Source organism: Dromaius novaehollandiae, unplaced genomic scaffold, assembly GCF_036370855.1.
Source record: "Dromaius novaehollandiae isolate bDroNov1 unplaced genomic scaffold, bDroNov1.hap1 HAP1_SCAFFOLD_37, whole genome shotgun sequence".
In the NCBI taxonomy this organism is placed as follows: Eukaryota; Metazoa; Chordata; class Aves; order Casuariiformes; family Dromaiidae; genus Dromaius; species Dromaius novaehollandiae.
This window is the reverse complement of record NW_026991398.1, coordinates 1833498-1853664: the sequence shown is the minus strand read 5'-3', so window position 1 is coordinate 1853664 and position 20167 is coordinate 1833498. Positions and strand designations below refer to the sequence as shown.

The 20167-nt window shown below is 52.8% G+C and overlaps 2 protein-coding genes across 2 annotated transcripts; one reads left to right on the top strand and one right to left on the bottom strand.

Moving 5' to 3' along the window:
• Positions 1 to 3242: 3242 nt before the first annotated feature.
• On the top strand, positions 3243 to 4222 carry LOC135326206 (olfactory receptor 14A16-like; the record flags this gene model as incomplete). Its single annotated transcript, XM_064504056.1, has 2 exons — positions 3243 to 3707; positions 4103 to 4222. Coding segments are annotated over 2 exons (585 nt in total), but the record flags the coding sequence as incomplete, so codon positions are not given.
• A 4834-nt stretch (positions 4223 to 9056) lies between these two features.
• LOC135326205 (olfactory receptor 14A16-like) lies at positions 9057 to 10004 on the bottom strand. The gene has a single exon (XM_064504055.1). It carries the CDS (start codon positions 9987 to 9989, stop codon positions 9057 to 9059), a length of 933 nt encoding a protein of 310 aa, XP_064360125.1. The 5' UTR covers positions 9990 to 10004.
• Between the last annotated feature and the right edge of the window lie 10163 nt (positions 10005 to 20167).

Sequence of the window (20167 nt, the reverse complement as noted above, 5' to 3'; positions counted from 1 at the left end):
CCCTGTCTAGGTGTCCTGCCTAGTTAAGAGATAGGAATAGGGGCTTCCAGAGTGGGACATTTCCACTGATCATAGATAGACAGCCTCTGATGAAATAAGTTGCAATGTTGGAATCAGTTTCTCTGCACTCTTTAGCAAAGGACAATAGGCGATTATTTTAGTTTACTGCAGTGAACATTTCCCAGGAGGAGGGAGCACAAGGGACAGAGACATTTGTGTCTTCAGCTGGGCCTCTGCTCCTGAGTGGGGCCAGGCTCCTGGGATGGAGGGAGCTCATGACAACCTGCCAGCACTGCCCAGACACAGCTGTGTGCAGGAGCAGCTCCTCTGCCAAGAGCAGCAGGGCTGTGGGCACTGCCTGCTGCTGCTGACATGAGATGAGAGAAGGCAGAGAGAAGTGGAAGGCAGTGTGGAGTGGGAGGACAGAGGAGAGCGTGTTGTGGGAGAAATCTTCACATCCCTTGACACGGTAAGTCTCTGGCTGTACAGCAATATTATTGAGGTTCCGGGAGGGATCTTCTGAACCCAGGCCATCCCATGACCGACAGGCTTTTTAAGAATTGCTCTCCCTGTTCTTCTAGTGCATAAGAGGAGGAGATCCTTTAGAGCAGGGCTTCCCTGTCACACCATCACAGGGACAGGGCATGCTGCTCCCTTCTCCCAGGTGCAGCTGCATGGGGGTGAAGCCTGGGTGTGCCCTCAGGTCTGTGCAGGGCTGTAATTCAGAGAAGTTCAGAGCAGTGATTCTGCTGCCTGTGAGGGTCAGCACTCAGCCTGCCCAGGGAGCTCCCCATGGCACTGCAGGGAGAAGCTCTGGGTGAGAGGAGCGACCCCCAGCAGGGCAGGTTCATTCTCCCGCTGAGAGGGTGCTGTGTGGACCACGGCTGCTCACAGCTCTAGCTCATGCACAGGAGATGTCTGAGGAATCTTTCAAGAGAAATATCAAGAGAAGGGCTACCTGAAAGAGAAGGAGCTTTGCTTCTGGTATCTGCACTTTCAATTCACTCATTTTGTCAGGGAGGAAAAAAGAAAGAGTTCTCTGTTTTGTCAAGGAACTGGGACTCCTAAACCTTCACTCTGAGAGATTAATAGGTCTGTGAGAAATCTCATCAAGCTGCTTTAGCCTCACCTTAGTCTACAGACAGCATTAGCATCACCTGTGTGGCCTCATGGGAGTTTATCTCACTTGCTGCTTAGGACCTGCATGCACAGAGATGCCCCTGGCAAGTGCCCTGTCCTGGGGGTCTTCTGTAGGGTAGAACTGAGCACAGAGAGGGTGGGAAGGGGTCTGGGAGCACTGGCAAGGAAAAGATGTTGGGACAAAGAAAGAGCTGCCAGCAGGGACAGTGCCAGGCAGCAGAGATGGGCAGGGAATGAGAGGGAACTGCCAACAGAATCATCATGGGAGAAAGGATTTAGGCAAGTCACGGTCAGTACTTTTGATGCTGATGTCTTCCTCAGAGCAAGTCCCCCATGTCTCCTCTCCCACCCAGCCGAGCCTCTGCCCTGAAAGATATGGAGTCGAGGGCATGAGCCATCTCCTCTGCAGCCAGACTTCTGGCAGAGGAGAGAGGCCTCTCTCTTGCCACAGGCCAATTTTATGCTGCCTGACAAAGCAGCTGAGAGCAACTGCCCTGCAATGTCACCACCCATGAAGTGGCATGCCCAGGTGGGTAAGGCTTTCCTGAGTTCCTGTCTATCTCTCTTTTTCCTTGCCTCCCTTGGCAGCAGGATCATGGGGTTGCTCCTTCTTTCTCCTCCTGTCCACACTGCTCCTGTTCTTGCTCTCAGGTCTCAGGGGTGGGATTCAGACATCAGTGCTGCAAGTTGTGCAACAGAGGGATCTGCATGGAAATGAGGTTTCCCCAGCCCCCTTCTGACCTGTGGAGCTCTGGAGTTGGGAAATGAGCTGACTCTCCCTTAAGGAGAGACCATCTTCAGTCCTAATGGTCCTTTGACCGTTTCCTTTTTGGGTCCTGTTGGGCTGCAAGCTGCCCCCTAGAAAGGCACAGCTGTCTCATAGCATCTCTGTGATATCTGAGAGAGAAAAGAAGAAGGTGCAGAGATACTGAGAGTATGGAGATAGTGGTGGGAGGCTGTATATGGGCATCTGAAAAGAGCCCTGTGTGTCTCTGGCAAGGAGTGTGGAGACCTCTCTGTGGTGCCCTGAGAAAGGCATAGAAGGTTGCAGATCTGCACTTTGAAACTGGATTCATCTGCTCTCAGCAGTGGCCGGTTTCTTTTCAGGGCAACATATGAGTGTGATTGTCCACGAGCTCACAGAATTACAAGCACAGGACAGCTGGAAACAAGAATAATAAACAGAGTAGTTGTCCTCACTCTGTACTAACGGACGGTGAATCCATTTTTCTCAGGACTTACAGTAGAAATGCCAAGGATTTCTTCTTCGAGGAGCAATCTCCAGGGGTGACAAGGACATCTAGTAGAAAATAAACACCATTTAAAAATCCCTAGAACTCTGCTTCTCAACACTTATTCTCTATAATACAGAGTGAAGGTGCTGAAAAGCTCTTCCACATGACAGGTGGATTTCACCTGACAGAAATGGTACATGCTACAGCTAGTGACCCCCATTCCCCTGTTCCCACTGCTGCACTGCAGGACAGACTCCTCTGGAGCCCACAGGCAGAGACCCCTGCTCCTCACAGCAGCACACACAGTCAGTGCAAAGTGGAGCTGAAGAAAGGGAGCTGCACAAAGATCCTCTCAGTAAGGACAGAGGCAATGTGGGGGGTGGCGTGAGAACTGCAACATGTGGGGGAGGGGGGTTGCCTGAAGATTCTCTCCTAAATTCTCAATATCTTTTCCTCTTTGGACAGTCCCCCATGCCTGGAGAGAGCAAAATGTCCAACAGCAGCTCCCTCAATGACTTCCTCCTCCTGGCATTTGCAGACATGCAGGAGCTGCAGCTCTTGCACTTCTCGCTCTTCCTGGGCATCTACCTGGCTGCCCTCCTGGCCAACGGCCTCATCATCACAGCCATAGCCTGCGACCACCACCTCCACACCCCCATGTACTTCTTCCTCCTCAACCTCTCCCTCCTGGACCTTGGCTCCATCTCCACCACTGTCCCCAAATCCATGGCCAATTCCCTGTGGGACACCAGGGCCATTTCATACTTTGAATGTGCTGCCCAGGTCTTCCTGCTTTTTTTCTTTTTTGGAGGAGAGTATTCTCTCCTCACAGTCATGGCCTATGACCGCTATGTTGCCACCTGCAAACCCCTGCACTATGGGACCCTCATGGGCAGCAGAGCCTGTGTCAAAATGGCAGCAGCTGCCTGGGGCAGTAGTCTTGTCAACGCTCTCCTGCACACTGCTAACACCTTTTCAATACCACTCTGCCAAGGCAACACAGTGGACCAGTTCTTCTGTGAAATCCCCCAGATCCTCAAGCTCTCCTGCTCAGACTCCTACCTCAGGGAAGTGGGGCTTCTTGTCATTAGTGCCTGTTTAGGCTTTGGGTGTTTCATTTTCATTGTGGTGTCCTACGTGCAGATCTTCACTGCTGTGCTGAGGATCCCCTCTGAGCAGGGCCGGCACAAAGCCTTTTCCATGTGCCTCCCGCACCTGGCTGTGGTCTCCCTGTTCATCAGCACTGTCATGTTTGCTTACCTGAAGCCCCCCTCCCTCTCCTCCCCATCTCTGGATCTGGTGGTGGCTGTTCTGTACTCGGTGGTGCCTCCAGCAGTGAACCCCCTCATCTACAGCATGAGGAATAAGGAGCTCAAGGAGGCCCTGAGGAAACTGATTCAGCTGGTACTAGTTCAGCAGCAATAAACTGCCCATCTCTCTCCACAGCTGATTTCTAATTTTCTCAGAAAACTCTTGTGCTTTGGGTATTCTCCCTGTGATAACTATGTTTGTTTAGAGGTATTTAAATTCATCCCACTTCTCCAGAGGCAGAAACCCGGTCTGTCTGACCCAGAGGCCTTCTGTGAATGTGTCTGTCACTGTGTCAGAGCTGGCCTGTCTCTAATAAAAGGGGATTTCCTCAGCTTTTCACAAGCAATTCCCAGTTTACCTCAGACAGCTCTTGTGTTTTGGGAGTTCTGTCTGTGATAGTCATGTTTGTACACAAGCGTCTGAATTCCTCCCGCTTCTCCATTAGTCCAAACCCCATGGGTCTGACCCAGAGGCCTTCTGTAAATCTGCCCCTCATTGTGTCAGAGCTGGCCTCCCAAGTAGTATCTCTGCAATAAAAGTGGACCTTCTTAGTCCTGTGCCTGAACGATGGGGTCTTCTTCCCAAGCTGGAGCCAAGAATGTGCTCAGGGAATTGCACCCCAAAAGGCCCTGTTGCTGTGCCTGTGATTTCCATAGGCTAAGGGGGATGAGCTTTTTTGGGTGATGTGTGAGGGAATGAGGGCTGGATTCAGCTCTCACTGGTGGTTGCCCAGTGCCCCTGGAGAGGGAGAGTGGTCAAGAGGTCTCCGCCAGGGACTGTCCCACCTATTAGAGGGCTGGTGAGAGATGTCTATCCTTCTGGAAGGGAATATGGAGCCACCTGGATGGAGAGCACAGGACATCTCCAGGGGCAGCGCGTGCCTGGGGTGCACAGTGAGTGGAGACTCCCCAAACCAAGTGGAGTCACCTGAAGGTAAAGGGCCAAACCAGGGAATGCACCAAATCAGGGCTCTGCAGTCTCAGGAAAGGGAGTAGGCTGGGTCTAACAACACCTCTGAACCCATCCTGAGCAATGTGAAATGGCCTGTGATTGCTCCAAGGACCCTCCACAGCCACAGACCCTGGGGAGGGGCTTGTCAGGTGCAATGATGCTGGTCCAGCTGGGTCTGCCCTGACCAGCATGGCCAGTGCGGAGTCACCCAGGACCACTGCACATCTGCTCGCCCTGCAGAGCAGCACTGCCAGCCCAGGGCCCTGCAGGGAGCAGAGGACAGAGGTGCAGGAATGGCTGGATGGGCCAGCACGGACACACTGACCTGGGGAGAGGCTCTCTGGGGAGCAGGGAGGTCTACAGAGAAGAGCGAGGGAGCAATCGTGTGCTTGTGGGGAGGAATAAATGAAAACCTGTTCCTGTGTGTGTCAGCTCCGGGCAGGCTGCTCTGTCACTGGAGCTGCCCGAGGAGCCCCGGGGCCAGGACTCTTGTGCTGTGCTGGGGAGAGGGGCTGCCCAGAGGGGCTGCAGGCAGCCAGGGTGAAGGATCTCTGGTCATGAGAGCAGTGGAGACATGGAGTGCCTGGCCTCCATTTCCTTGTGCCATTGCTGGCCCCCAGGTGTGGGGCTGATGGGGAGGCTGACACCCCTCTCTGCCCCCCAGCAGCTGCTGTGCCCTGCAGAGGGGCTGGGGCTGTGGGGTGAGTGCCCAGAGCTCTGCAGCCCCCTGCCACAGGCACTGCTGTGGGGCCACCCCAGCCTGGTCTGCTGTGCTGGGTGTGCTGGGGAGAGGGCAGGGGAGCTGGGGAGGGCCAGGGAGGGTCTGGTCTGGTCTGGAAAGGACCTGGGAGAGGACAAATGCCAGCAGGCAGCTCCTGCGTGTGAATGGCAGTGTGGGAGCACAGAGCCGTGTGCTTGCAGGCAAATGCAGGTCTGCTGGGAAAGGCAACAGGACATGGTGGGTGCAGGAGAGGAGAGCCCAGGTTGTTCCCTGTGTTGCATGGACACAGTGGGGAAGCTGCCCCAGGGCCATCGTCCCAGACCAGCCCCTCACATCACCCCTTTCCAGCACTGGCTGCTCACCCAGCTGTGGGGTGGTCCATGGCCAGTTCCGTCCTCCTGCAGGTCTCCGTATCCCGATGGAGGGGAAAAGACCAGCCTTGCATGGCCTCTCTTCTGCACCAGAACGCAGCAGACGCTGAAGCACAGCAGTCTGCTGACCCTCACGTTGGGCACAGCCTGGGCTGGGCAGGGGCTGGGTGCTTTGACCCCTCAGACTCCAGGGGATCATTTAAGAGTCATTTAAGAATACCCCAGCAGTTTCCACATCTGAGGTCTGTGGTTCCAGGTCCAGCCGAGCTTTGGCTTTCCTCACTCCATCCCTGCATGCATGGACAAGGTCTTGATGCTCCCCCTGGGCAGCCCATGCCCCTTCCACCCTCTGCGCACTTCCACCCCGGCACCCTGAGCGCTGGTGCTGCTGCCAGGGCAGAGGTGGAGGATCCCCGGAGCGGCTCCTCAGGGAGCTCCCCAGGGCAACGCTGTGCTCAGCCCCAGCCCCAGCCTCAGCCCCAGCCCCAGCCCCAGCGTGGCAGAGGGGAGCTGCCCTCTCCTGACCCACCCTAGCAGTGCCAGCCCCACCTCAGCCTGCTCCTGAAAGGCTCCAGCACAGCCCTGGAGGGAGCTGGAGCTGCCTCAGGCCTGGAGCAGTCTGGTGACAGGAGAGTTTGACATGGGCACGGCAGTAGCAGTGCTGGGAGCAGGGGAGGAGCAGGGAAATTGGGGCAAAGACCTCTGCTCTCGGCTTCAGGGCCAGGGCACTGGAGGGGTGATGCCTTTGTGGCTGATCAGGCTCCAGGTTCAGGGTGGATGCCAGCTCGAAGGTAGGAGCACCAAGATTTTCATGGGCTTCAGTGCAGCTGTGACCATGGTGAAGGCAAGTGGGCAGACCCAGGCGCAGGCAACTGCAAAAGCTGGGGGTGGAAAAGTCAGCGTGGGGCTGGTGAAGATCCTCCCTCTGCTCCCTATGGGGAAGAGAGTCCCCAGGCAATGCTGGACTCCACTTTGGCTAAGGGGAGAGGAGCAGAGGGAGGTTGGAAGAGGCAGATGGAGCCTCTCAGGGTTAATGAGGGAGTTTTCCAAACACCAAGGCTGAGCCAGGGAGGGGCATTGGGATCTTCCCCCTGCTGCTCTCCCAGACGAGCTCATTCTGCTCTGCCCCAGGTGCTCTCGTCCCCGTGCCAGTGGTGCCAGAGTAGAGGCTGAGAATTCATGGATTCACAGAGGAGTTTTGGTGGGAAGAGACCTCTGGAGGTCTCCAGTCCAACCTCCCACACAAAGCAGGGCTGTAGGAGCCCTGCAGTCCCATCTGGCCATCACTGGACTGTGCCTGACCCTGGTTAGGATCCCCAAGCCTGCTCTGCTCCTCTTGTCCAGGCTCTGCAGAACGGCACCTCTCATCAGTGGGTCCCTGCCCCACCTGCCTTGCTGGCACCCTCGGCTCCTGGCTCCGCTTCCCACATGGAGCAGCCCTGCTGTGGGGCCATGGACCGTGCTGGTTGGGGTGGGAAGCAGACCCAGCTGGACAGGGGTCACCACCACTGATACTGCTGGCACTTGTCTGTGCCCATGGACAGTGCTCAGAGGGACCCCAAGATGTTGGCAATGGCAGGAGATGTATTTGGAGGGGCACCAGCTCCAGCCTGTGTCACTGAGGGTGCAGGAATCACTCTCCAGGGCCCCTTCCCTGGGACGCCTGGGTCCCCACTGCCTCTCTGGGGATTGCAGAGCCCTCGTTTCCCCATGCATACCTGGATTTAGTGTTCTACCTTCTGGTTACTCCACCATGGACCATCCCTCATTTTGTGAGGCTCCACTCATTGCCCACCCCCAGGCACACACTGTCCCTGGACATCCCCTGGGCTCTCGTGGAGCTCCATTTCCCCTCCAGAAGGTTGGGCATCTGTCATCAGCACTGTCACCTGCGGGACAGCCCCAGGCAGACATTTCAGACACCATTCCCCATCCCCACTGGCACTGGTCACTGAGAAATGAGCTCTGAGTGCAGCCCTCGGTCCCTAACAGATCACCCAGGGACTCTGAGCTCATCCTCTTGAGCCCATGGAGTACGGAAGTAGAACACCAGACCTCTTAGTGATCCAACCCCTCAAGCATATTTTTGACTCCATCTCCTGAAGAAAGGCCAGACTTCAGGCACGTCACAGGGGAGATCCCCTTTTATTGTGGAAATGTTATTCTGGAGGCCAGGACTGACATAAGGGTGTCCATTGCCTGCTCCTGCCTGTACTTCCAGGACATGCACGTGGAAACACAAGCCTACCACCACCAGGTTATGAGAACTCCTGCGTCATATCCACAGAGCACAGAAGGCCATCATGGAAATGAAGAAAACAACTCTAAAAAGAGTAATTCCTGCTGCTGTGGGTGGATGTGTCTTCAGGACAGCTGCAGCCCCCCCAGGAAGGCTGCAGTGAGGAAATGCCTGCTGTGGCAGTGGGGGGATGATACTGCCAAGCACGGGGTCTGTCCCCACAAGCTGCTGCCTGACTCCCCTCCCCTCCCCTCCCCCTCCACTTGTGGTGTTGGAGCACTTTAGAGGGAAGGGACCAGCCCACGGTGACAGCTGGCTGCCACCCTCACAGGAGAGGGGTGTGAGATCACACCCTGACTGTGACCCAGGGGACATGGGACCCATGGTCTCACCCGGCCGGAACTCATCTGAGCCTGACTCTGTGCCCCTGAGCTCCCTTGGTGTTAGCGCCAGAAGAGACACTGCAAAGGGAAACTCTCCTCATTGCACTGGGGCATCCGAGGGAGCTCAGACTAGGGGGCTCTGAGGTTCCCCAGTCGCTGCTGATGAAGGGGGAAACCGGGCTTCCTGCTTCAACACCGTCCCTGGGTCAGATTCAAATGAGAGATTCTTGAGTAGACATAACTGTTGGGGAATGGCTTGAGGAACAGCGACACAGTTCTATGGAGATGCTTGTATAGGTGCTAGCTTGAGGAAAATTACAGAGGTTTTGAACTTTACTTGACCTTTAGTTACAGCACAGTGTAGGTAACAAACAGCACACCACTAACGGACACTAGAAGTCCCTGGCAGTCGGCCAAGAGACTTGTCAGGAGGGCGTGTACAATTCTTATCCAATGGATGTGCGCCAAGTATGTAATCGAGAGTCGAATGAGCTATATAAGCTGTGCTTGTTACCAATAAAGTTGAAGCTTGTTTATCGCCCATACTGGGTTGCCTCTTGCTTCCCTCGTCCGTCCTGCCCCGACACGTAACATGAACCTGATTTTTTTTTTAAAGCAAAAAGAGAAAAATAAGAAAGAAAGAAATGCAAAACACACAGATTTGATGGGAGATACCCTGAGGAATTGATGCAAAATGGACAGCTATCAGTGCTGAGATTGGGCCCATTGAATCAGTTTCTTCAGGGCATCCTTGAGCTCCTTGTTCCTCATGCTGTAGATGAAGGGGTTCACTGCTGGAGGCACCACTGAGTACAGAACAGCCACCACCAGATCCAGAGCTGGGGAGGAGAGGGAGGGGGGCTTCAGGTAGGCAAACATGCCAGTGCTGACAAACAGGGAGACCACGGCCAGGTGCGGGAGGCACGTGGAAAAGGCTTTGTGCCGGCCCTGCTCAGAGGGGATCCTCAGCACAGCAGTGAAGATCTGCACGTAGGACACCACAATGAAAATGAAACACCCAAAAGCTAAACAAAGACTAACAACAAGAAGGCCAAGTTCCCTGAGGTAGGCATCTGCGCAGGAGAGCTTGAGGATCTGGGGGATTTCACAGAAGAACTGGTCCACTGTGTTGCCTTGGCAGAGTGGTATTGCAAATGTGTTAGCAGTGTGCAGGAGAGCATAGATAAAACCACTGCCCCAGGCAGCTGCTGCCACTTTGACACAAGATCTGCTGTCCATGAGGATCCCATAGTGCAGGGGTCTGCAGATAGCGACAAAGCGGTCATAGGCCATGACTGTGAGAAGATAATAGTCTGCTGAACCTAAGAAAAAGAAGGAAAAGAGCTGGGCAGCACATCCCGGGTAGGAAATGGCCCTGGTGTCCCACAGGGAATTGGCCATGGATTTGGGGACCGTGGTGGAGATGGAGCCAAGGTCGAGGATGGAGAGGTTGAGGAGGAAGAAGTACATGGGGGTGTGGAGGTGGTGGTCGCAGGCTATGGCTGTGATGATGAGGCCGTTGCCCAGGAGGGCAGCCAGGTAGATGCCCAGGAAGAGCGAGAAGTGCAAGAGCTGTAGCTCCCGTGTGTCTGCGAAACCCTGGAGGAGGAACTCACTGAAGGAGGTGTCGTTGGACATTGGCTCCCACTAGGCATGGGGGACTGTCCAAAGAGAAAAATAGAGGGACATGTTAGGAGAGACTTTTAAAGGAAAATAAATAAATTAATAAAACATTCAATTTCTCATTAAAATCCCACATTGCTTCTCTCTTTATAGGGAAGCCCTTTGCCCACTTCCCTTGCTTGAGTTCTGGTTTGTGCTGGCTGAGAGTGTCATGAGGAGCAGGGACATTAGCCCACGCGCTCCGGTAGAGTCCGTCCTGCCGTACCTGAAGAGGGTTCATTGGAATGGGGGTGACTAGCTCTGACATTCACAATTTCTGTCAAATGAAATCCACTCGTCTTGTGGAAGGGCTTTTCAGCATCTTCACTCCCAGTTCTAAGGAATGAGGGTTGCAGAAATGAGTTTTGGGTATTTTCTTAATATTGTTTTTCTTTGAGATGCCCTGTCACCCCTGGGTAGTGCCCCTTAAAAGGAGAAATCCTTGGCATTTCTACTGTGAGCCCTGAGAGGAGAGCATCCTCTGTCACTTGGTGCAGAGGGAGGACAGCCAGTGTGTCTATTAGTCTCATTCCCAGCTCTCCTGTGCTCACACCTCTTTGAGCTGGCCGATGATGTTACTCTGAAAACAAACAAGCCCCTGCTGAGGGCAGAGGAGTCCCATTTCAAAGTGCAGATCTCCAACCTTCTCTCCCTTTCTCCAGGCACCAGAGAGAGGTCTCCATACTCCCCTTCTAACTAAGGACACACAGGGCTCTTTTCAGCTGTCCGTCCACAGCCTCCCACCATCACCTTCATACTCTGAGCATCTCTGCACCTTCTTCATGGGTCTCTCAGATATCACAGATATGCTATGAGACAGCTGTGCCTTTCTGGAGGGCAGCTTAAAGCCTGACAGGACACCACAGGGAAATGGTCAAAGGACCATTAGGAATAAAGACGGACTGTCCTTAAGGGACAGTCAGCTCAATTCCCAATCCCACGGACTGCATTTCCTGGCACTCCACAGGTTAGAAGGGGTCTGGGGCAACTTCATTCCCAAGCAGATCCCTCTGCTGCACAGCTTGCGGCATCAGTGTCTGAACTGCAGCTGAAAACCCCCAAGCCCAGGGAGCCCAAGAGCAAGAACAGGAGCAGCCTGGAGAGGGGAGGAAACAAGGAGCAACAAGATGATCCTGCTGCCAAGGGAGGCAAGGAGGGAGAGAGAGAAAGGGGGACTTGGGAAAGCCTTCCCCTTCCCCAGCAGGGCATTGCACCATGAAGACAGCAACACTGCAGGACAATTGCTCTCAGGCCCATTGTCGGGCGGCATGAAATGGGCTCGTGGCAGGAGAGAGGCACCTCTCCTCTGGCAAAGGTCTGGCTGCAGAGGAGGCGGCTGATGCCCTGAACCCCATGGCTGTCAGGACAGAGGCTCTGCTGGGCTTCCCTGCCCATCTCTGCTGCCTGGAGCTGTCCCTGCTGGCAGCTCTTTCTCTGTCCCAAGATCCCATCCTACCCTGTGTGTGCTCAGTTCTACCTTACAGAAACCTTCCGATACAGGGCACTGGCCAGGGGCATTGCTGTGCTCCAAAGTGCTAAGCAGCAGGTCACATAAAGCCTGATAATGCCTTAAAGGTGATGCCGATGCTGTCTGTAGGCTGGGTGAGGATGAAGGGGCTTGTTGAGGTTTTTCACAGCACTAGTTTAGAAGTCCAAGTTCTTTGTCAAAGCAGAAAACTCTTTTCTTTCATCTGCCTGCAAAAAGTAGGGAACTGAAAGCACATACCCTAAAAGGAAAGCTCCTTCCACTCCAAGTAGCCCTTGCCCTGAGCTCCCTCTTGAAAAGTCCCCTCAGGAATGTGCTCAGGGTGAGCTGGAGCTGTGAGCAACTGTGACCCTGACCCACACAGCACTCTCTCAGGGGGAGAATGAACCTGCCCTGCCACCCAGAGCTTCTCCCCGCAGTGCCATGGGGAGCTCCCTGGGCAGGCTGAGTGCTGACCCTCGCAGGCAGCAGAGTCACTGCCCTGGGCACACAGCACCCTGGGGCACAGGGACACTGCCCTGAATCACAGCCCTGTGCAGTCTCTGGAGCACTCCCTGGCTTCCCACCCCTGCCGCCATCTCCAGCAAAAGAGAGCAGCATGCCCTGTGCCTGTGATGCTGTGGCAGGAATCCTGCTCTGAAGCATCTCCCTCTCCTCTACAAAGGAGAAGCCAGCAGAGTGATCCTTAAAAATCCAATCATTGGATGGGCTCCATTTAGAAGACCCCTCCAGGAATCTCACTAGCATTGCCCTGCAGCCAGAGACTTACCATGCAAAAGGCTCTGAAGATTTCTCCCACAAGCAGCTCTCCTCTGTTCTCTCACTCCACACTGCCTTGCACTTCTCTCTGCCTTCTCTCATCCCATGTCAGCAGCAGCAGGCAGTGCCCGCAGCCCTGCTGCTCCTTGCAGAGGAGCTGCTCCTGCACACATCTGTGTCTGGGCAGTGCTGCCAGGTTGCCATGAGCTCCCTCCATCCCAGGAGCCTGGCCCCACACAGGAGCAGGGTCCAGCTGAAGGCCTGAATTTCTCTGTCCCTTGTGCTCCCTCCTCCTGGGAAATGTTCACTGCAATAAACTAAAATAATCACCGATGGTCCCTCTCTAAAGAGTGGAGAGAGACTGATTGCAGCATTGCAATTTGTCTCATCAGTGGATGGTTATCTGCAAGAAGCGGAAATGTCCCACTCTGGAAGCACCTATTCCTGTACCTTCACTAGGCAGGAACCTAGGCAGGGACAAGAAGGAAGTTCATTTACTCATGGTTCAGGTGTTAATTCAGATGAGTCAGTTTAGGCTTCTCAGGGTGGTTTAGAAGGCCCAGGGATGGAGTGGGATTAGATCCCTCCTGTCAGCTCCACAAAAAAACACGCAGGAGGTGGGACTCCCTTTGCCAAAACTGAAGTGAGCACCACAGAGGTGTCTGCATAGGAGCTCCTTGTCTAAGCTCCCATTGTCATCACTGGAGATGAAGGGTGGGAGTCAGCTGGACAAACACCTGGTGACAGCGGAGGAGACAGAGGTGGCCCAAAGCATGTGCCAGAGTCTGCTTGTTCTGATGGAGCAACTATGACACCCACATCCTTCTGGAGCATGAGGTGGGGGCCAGGTGGGGAATTGCCTTGGCCATCTGAAATGACCCTAGATACCTACTGCAACTAGAGCTCTGCTCACTTTGCAAGCTGAGACATGAGCAGATCTGTGCAATGCAAATAGCTAATGCAATTCAGTGCAGACAGTAGATTCAGTGACATAAAGATAGGCCATAGGCAGGGCCATGTACCATGCCTGGGGTGTCCAGTAAAACCACAGATCTCTAGCAAACTCAGCATGGAACCTACAGGAAAGCCATGTCCTTCTGGAGTGGTTGCTGGGAAAGCACCCCAGGGCCTCCCAGGTTTCCTACCAGTGCCCAAACAACTGGATTCCACCATTGCCTTTGGGCAAGGCCGTCCTATCTACATCCAGCAGTGCTGCATAGATGGGAGGCACATCACACCAAGGTCTCCACTGTAGTCCCTGCACTCTCAAGCCCTTCTAGCTTTTCTCTCCACGAAAAACTTCTCACCCCCTCAGATGATATGAACAGGGACTGTGCTAGTGATGTCCACAGGTTGGTTGGATCACAGGACATGCAGGTCCAGGGAGTTCTTTGGTGACACCTTGTCCTTCCTGGAGATTGGTTCACCCCTGTCACAGGCCCCAAGGTGATACAAAGTCAGCTCAGGCAGCCAAATCCTTCCTGCCATTTCAGCACAGCCCAGCTCTGTTTCTCCCTGGCCTTGGGCACTGCAGGGTTTGCTCTCTTAGTGGGAACCTCCTTTCACCACTACATTGCCACCTGCTATCCGTGCCAGCATGTCTCTGCTCTGAAGTGGGGCCATTGCACACATGGTGTCTTTGGCTCATGGTAACAGGTTTTACCATTACAAATCTGTTCCCTGTGCCACAGCTGAGGCTCTGCAGCCCAAATATACACAAGAGATGCACAAGCCAGATAAGGGTGATGTCTTCCTGGATCTGGAAGCTAGAAATAAGGAGAAACTGATCAGGGATAGGATAGTGCCAGCCTTGCCTACCGTGACCATGAAAACGTGGAGTCCCAAACCCTGGAGGGAGTGAGGAAGGACAGTGGCAGAGTACAGACCCTGGACTTCAGAGGAGCAGACTTCCTGGCCTGTTCAGGGGACTGGTGCACGATCCCAGGGGAGGCAGCTCTGAAGGGCCCAGGAGCTCAGCAAAGCCAGCAGGTCGTTAAGGACAGACCTGCCAAGCACAAGGATGGGCCATCCCGATACTTGCTAAAACTAGCAGACACCTCAGGGGACCAACATGGCTAAAGAGGGACCTCACACCTGAGCTCCAGGGTACTAGGGCAGCATACAGCAGGGGGAAGAAGGGAGAGGCCAAGGAGGAATTTAGAAATATTGTCCAGTGTCATAGACATGGTGTTAGGGAAGAAAAAGCTCCCCTAGGATTGACACTTGCAGGGGATGTCAAGGGCATGGAGATGAGCTGCTATTGCTCCAGTAAGAATCAAAGAATAAAAAGGAAAATGTGGCCGCCCTGCTAGATGGGACAGGGAATCTTGTAGCAGCAGATGCAGATAGGTCTGAGGAACTCAAGCCCTTGTTAGCTTCCCTTTCCACAAGCAAGGTCTCCTGGGCTGTTGTGCCTTGAGTCAGGACTCCAGAGGAGAAAAAGAGCCAATGGTGGATGAGGTTAGTGAGGGATTACTTGTGAGAACTCAAACTACACAAGTCAGTGGGGTTGGATGGGCTGCATACGAGGATGCTGTGAGAGCTGACTGCTGTCACTGCAAGGCCACTCGCTACCGTCTTTGCAAGGTTGTGGAGATGGAGTGAAGTCCTAATGACTGCATATAGGCAAATGTTGCATCCATCTTCCAAAAAGGCCACAAGGACAACCTGGGGAGCTACAGGCAGTTCAGCCTCACTTTGGTGAGGAGTGAGTCATGGAAAGAATCCTCTCAGATCACATTTCTGGGCACATGAAGGAGAAGAAGGTGCCTGGGAACACTTAGCATGGATTTACCCAGGGTAGATTGTGCCTCACCAACCTGATTGCCTGCTATGAATAAATAACTGTATTTGTGGATGGAGAAGAGTAAATGTCTTTTACCCAGACTTCAGCAAGGTGTTTGACACTGCCTCCCACAATATTCTTGTATGCACGTTAGAACGTTACAGTCCAGAAGAGTAGACAACCAGATGCGTAAAAGCTGCTTGGATGGTCAGGGGGCAATGGTAAATGGGTAGCACTCTTCTTGGAGGACAGGGAGAAGTGCAGCACCACTGATCTCTCCCCAGGAACTTGTCCTGTTTATCATCTGTACTAGTTACATGGAGGAGGTAACACTCATCATACTTGTGGATGACCCCAAACTGGAGGTGGGGGAGAGGGGCAGTCATATGCTTGAGGGCTGCCACTCAGAGGGAGCTAGACAGGCAGGAGGAATGGGCTGTCAGGAACCTCATGAAATTCAACAAGGACAAATGCCAGGTCCTGCACCTGGGATTAATCAGCACCCCACAGTGTTACAGGCTGGGGCCTGAGTGCCTGGGGAGCAGCTCTGTGGAAAAGGACCTGAGGGTCCTGGTGGACAGGAGGCAAAACATGAGCCAGCAGTGTTGCCTGGCAGCAAAGAAGGCCAGAAGCATCGTGGGCTGTCTGACCAGCAGCACAGCCAGGAGGTCAAGGGAAATGTCACTCGTACGGTAGTGCTGTGGTGCTACAGGTCACCCAGGAGTCTGTGATCAGCCCCTGGCTTTGTGTTTCAAGGAGAAGCAAGTGAGGACAGGAAGACATCAGGAGAGATCAGGAGATCCCGGGGTGAGAGCAAGGTGGAGAAGCAGGTTGAGTGTCTAGAGTCTGCAGGGAAACAGGCACAGGTGTGGGAAAGCATAGGACAACCTGCAGTGGAGATGGCCTGGGGTACTACCAAGGCTGAAACCTCCCAACACAGCCAGGTCTTTGTCCTCTTCCTATGGCTGGAGTCTCTGCCACCGAGGCCCATGAGAAGACACCATTCCTCAAAGCACTGTGGCCTTGCTGCCTCCTTGTCCCTTGGGAGCCCAGGAGGTGCCGTATCATGGTCTAGCATTTGGCATTGCACACCCCCACCTGCACACTGCCCCCAGGAAGAGCCCTGAGCAATGCAGGATGGAAAGGATCACCCTACCCAGGCGCTGGCTGTCAGTGCCTGGCTGCTCTGCTTGATAACACGCATCCAGGCTGACTTGGCATCACAGCCACCTGCACATTGCCTTTGCCTGCCTGCAATCAGGGCCTCCACCTTTCTGCTCTAATCAGCCCCTGGGGAGGCTTTGTTGGTAATGGCCCTCAGTGGGACCTGTTGTCACTCCAAGAAACCTGGGATTTGCTTCTGACTGTAACTTCTTGAGCAGTTTGTTGAGTCTCTTCTCAGCAACTGTGTTTCATGGGCTCAGCACCAGATACACCCAAAGGGTCATTAAAAACCCTTTAAGGAGTCATGCCTCTTTCCATAATTCCCTTCAGTTTTTCAAGTCTTGTGTGGCTAATTAGAAAGATTTCAGGTGAAATTAGGCAGATTTCAATGAGCACCTGAAAACAAAAGAGGTCAGCTTCTGAAGCTTTCTTTATTCTTCAGTTTTCAGAGTAAGCGATACCCACATTTTCCAATTCAGACTGACCCACTGGGTCTCCGAATGAAGTCTGGGCATGTAGGAGAAGCAGTATTTTTGATAGGAGACATGTATGGACAACCTTCCTCCCCAGCTCCTCAGCCCTGCCAGTTCCCTCATCAGCCACTGGGGACTTAGAGCACTCTGGTTAAAATCTAACCTTTTTCCTCTCAATTCTGTAGCTGAAGGTTACAGCTCATATGCACCTATTCCTACCTGCTTTCCTTAGAGAACTAGCTGCAGAGACACAGAAGGATTTGTCTTAATTGTGATCAAACAAAAATCAAATTTGAAACAGTTTGATAAAAGATAAAAGACACTCCTCAACTGTATGTCCAAGCTACCTCCAGTGAGCTCCACTGCCCACAAGACATAACCTTCCTTGAAATGGTTTTGACAGATAGATAGGAAGGGATAGACAAGAAGCAGAACAAAGGAGGTGGCTAAAGAGACAATGAGACTGCTGAAAGACGAGGCAAGCTTCAGACTCCCAGAAGCTCAGAGCAGCAACTGGAGAGTTGAGAGGTATCTGAATGAGTAAAGAGCAAGGGGAGGAGGGAGGAAAATTGGAAAACTATGGAAAGTGCATATGCCCAGATCGTCTGATGCAAAGATGACTTTAGAAATGATCAGTTTAATCAGGACATGTGGAAATATGTGAGAGATCACTGATATTTCATCCACAGCCTAATAGACAGAGCAGTGGAAACACAAAGTCAAGGGCAGATCAATATTTCTTCTCCCCAGGTTAAGACCCTTCCTGAAGATTTCTACCGTTTCATGACAGGAAAACATTGACTTTAAATTAGCCAATCATTTGAGCTGATGAAAGTGGTGTCATATTTTTGAAATCTTGAAAACAGTTCTTCACCTTTCCAGGCAGAGCTCAGCTGTCCAACCACAAGCATCCAGTGGCACTTGGAGTGGCCCTGGTGTCTCTGAGGGACCTGCCTGGGCCTGGCAGCTTTCACAGGGGACCTGCGGGAGACCGGAGCCCCTTGGAGCTGCAGAGGGAGACTGGGCAGAGGGGACCAGGGCACCTGCAGTGGCACCACATGTCCATGACCAAGTGACTGCTTCCCACCCAAGCTCTGAAAATTACTTTCCTTCTGAAAACAAAAAAAAACAAAGAAAAAACACGAAGTCCCCATAAAACACCACTATATTAAAGAAATCAAAGCGAAGGACCATAAGAACACAGAGAAGGTTAAAACCTGGAAACTGCAACCAAACATTCCTTCGCTTTGGATCATCCTCTTAATTTCTTCCTTGTTTCATTTTTTATTGACTGTTTCTAGACCTTTCTCTTATAATCAGGCCTGCACCATTAAAACAGATATTTTTGCGTCTCGCATAGAGTCCAGTCTACCAAAACCACCCCCTGCCCAGGGCTGCCCATGCCACTCCTCACTCTCTGCACAGAGCAAGTCACACACTGAGGTGTCGCGCTCTCTCGACTGATAGAGGCAAGCAGGGTGACCAGCTTCCGTGAAATGCTGTATCTTCAGATGGCCAAATCCGCACAAACCTCAACATAGCTGTGTTAGAGTGATGTCCAAAAGCAGTCCCTAACCATCTAGCCACACTCCCGTTTCCTTCCCTGTTGTCCCTCTCACTGAGAGGTCTTGAGAGACTTCTTCTGGTGACCACCTAATGCTCCAGAAAGATTCTCGCAGGTCCTGGGTCACATTTCCCAGCTCCCCATGGGCACACAGCCACCCCAGGGCGTCTCAGGCAGCAATAGCCTCTATCTGTGGGCAAATGAATAAAGGCCTGAACACTGACTACTAGTCATAAGGTGAAACCTATTCGAAAAATAACTCTATGCAATTTTATCAATTGGAATGGATTTTTTATTTCTGTTTTTATTGTATATATTACGGAAAATAGGCTTGTCGGCCACCATAACAGGGCCCGACCCTAGGTTCCCACAGAAAATTTCAGAGCCAAATCAAAACAAATTAAATAATTAAATATTAATGATGCATGTGCAGTAATTACAGCTTGAGCTGGGTGCCTCTGAAGAGGGACCCTAACATAAACAAATTCTGGACAATTATAGTTTTTTCAGCTTACATTTCCCACCCCTCACGCGGTAGTTAGATCAATAGTAATTTTTTGGTCTGGGGTCTCCTGCTCCTCATTGGGTCTCATTGTCACTCTGAGGTAAGCTGTTTTTCTCCTTATTCTTGGTTTTTGCAGTCTCTGATGCTGGTTGTACCTCTGTTTTTGTTGGGTCTTACTGTTGTGTCTTAAGGTCCTGAGGAGGAGGAGGAGGAGGAGATTCTAAATCATAACAACACTGCCCCAGCAGTGAGCTAAGGCTTTGCCCCTCAAGGTCCTAATGCCCTGCACTGGTCTTATTTCAAAGCCTTGACACCCTCCCTTTTGGAGTGTGAGGCGCAGGAATGCAGACACCCTCCCTTTCGGAGTGTGAGACGCAGGAATGCAGACTGCTTGTAACTTCCTTATCTTCCCAGCTGGAACCAGCTCTGAGGGCCTTTTCTTACTGGACTAAGTAAAAGTTCATTATTTTATCTAAGTGCAGCCTAAGGCTTCAGCAAATTTAGCTACTCATGCTAAGCAAGTTTTATATAAGTTGTGCTAAGCAGCTACCTCTAGACAGTGTCAGTTCGCTATTCCTTAACAGTATATATTTATTATATATATACACATATATGTACTTACAGTTATTAATTCCCGATACATTTCCTACCAGCACTCTGCATGGAGAAACTTTGTTCTGAGGAACTACTGTGTTCAAATAGACGTACTGCCTATCTCTTCTTCTGCCTCTCTGTCCTTTCTTCTGCATCTGCAGAGCATGGGGAGAGGCAGGCAAAGGGGACATGGCTGCAGTGTTGATTGTGAGGTCAATTCCACTGCAGCAGCCTGATTGGCCCTCAGCAGATGTGCTGGCCAGCAGGCATTGTGATGTCATCCAGTGCATCAGAGAGCCCACCCAGCAGCAATGACAGCCCTGGGGAGGGGAGGGGGATATGCAGGTGATAGGGCCCTGTCTGGGTGCTGATTGTGAGGGCACCTCTGCTGCAGCCACCCCACCAGCCCGCGGCCGGCAGGCAGGCAGGCACGGCTCACGGCCACCCTGCTCAGGACTCGCCCCTCTGCAGCGGACCTGCCACCGAGCAGCGCACAGCTCCTCGCCTAGATCTCCTCTGAGCCCAGGGTGCTGCCCCAGGGACAGCACAGGCAGGATCTGGAAGGTTCAGCTCAGTGGCAGCTCAGCGTGCCCAAAGTAGTCATGATGTATTATTACCAGCCACGGGGGGTTTTATATAGTGTGATACCAAGAAGGAGTCACACTGCATGCTCTAAAGTACAGTTTGATGATGGGTGGGTGAGCTTAACTGTGCAAGGCCTGCTGGGACAGCCCTGGACCACTCTAGAAGGAACTGACCCTCACTTGTTTTTTTCCACACCTCAATGCCAAGAGGGGACCTTTGTCCAAATTAGCTTCCGATCC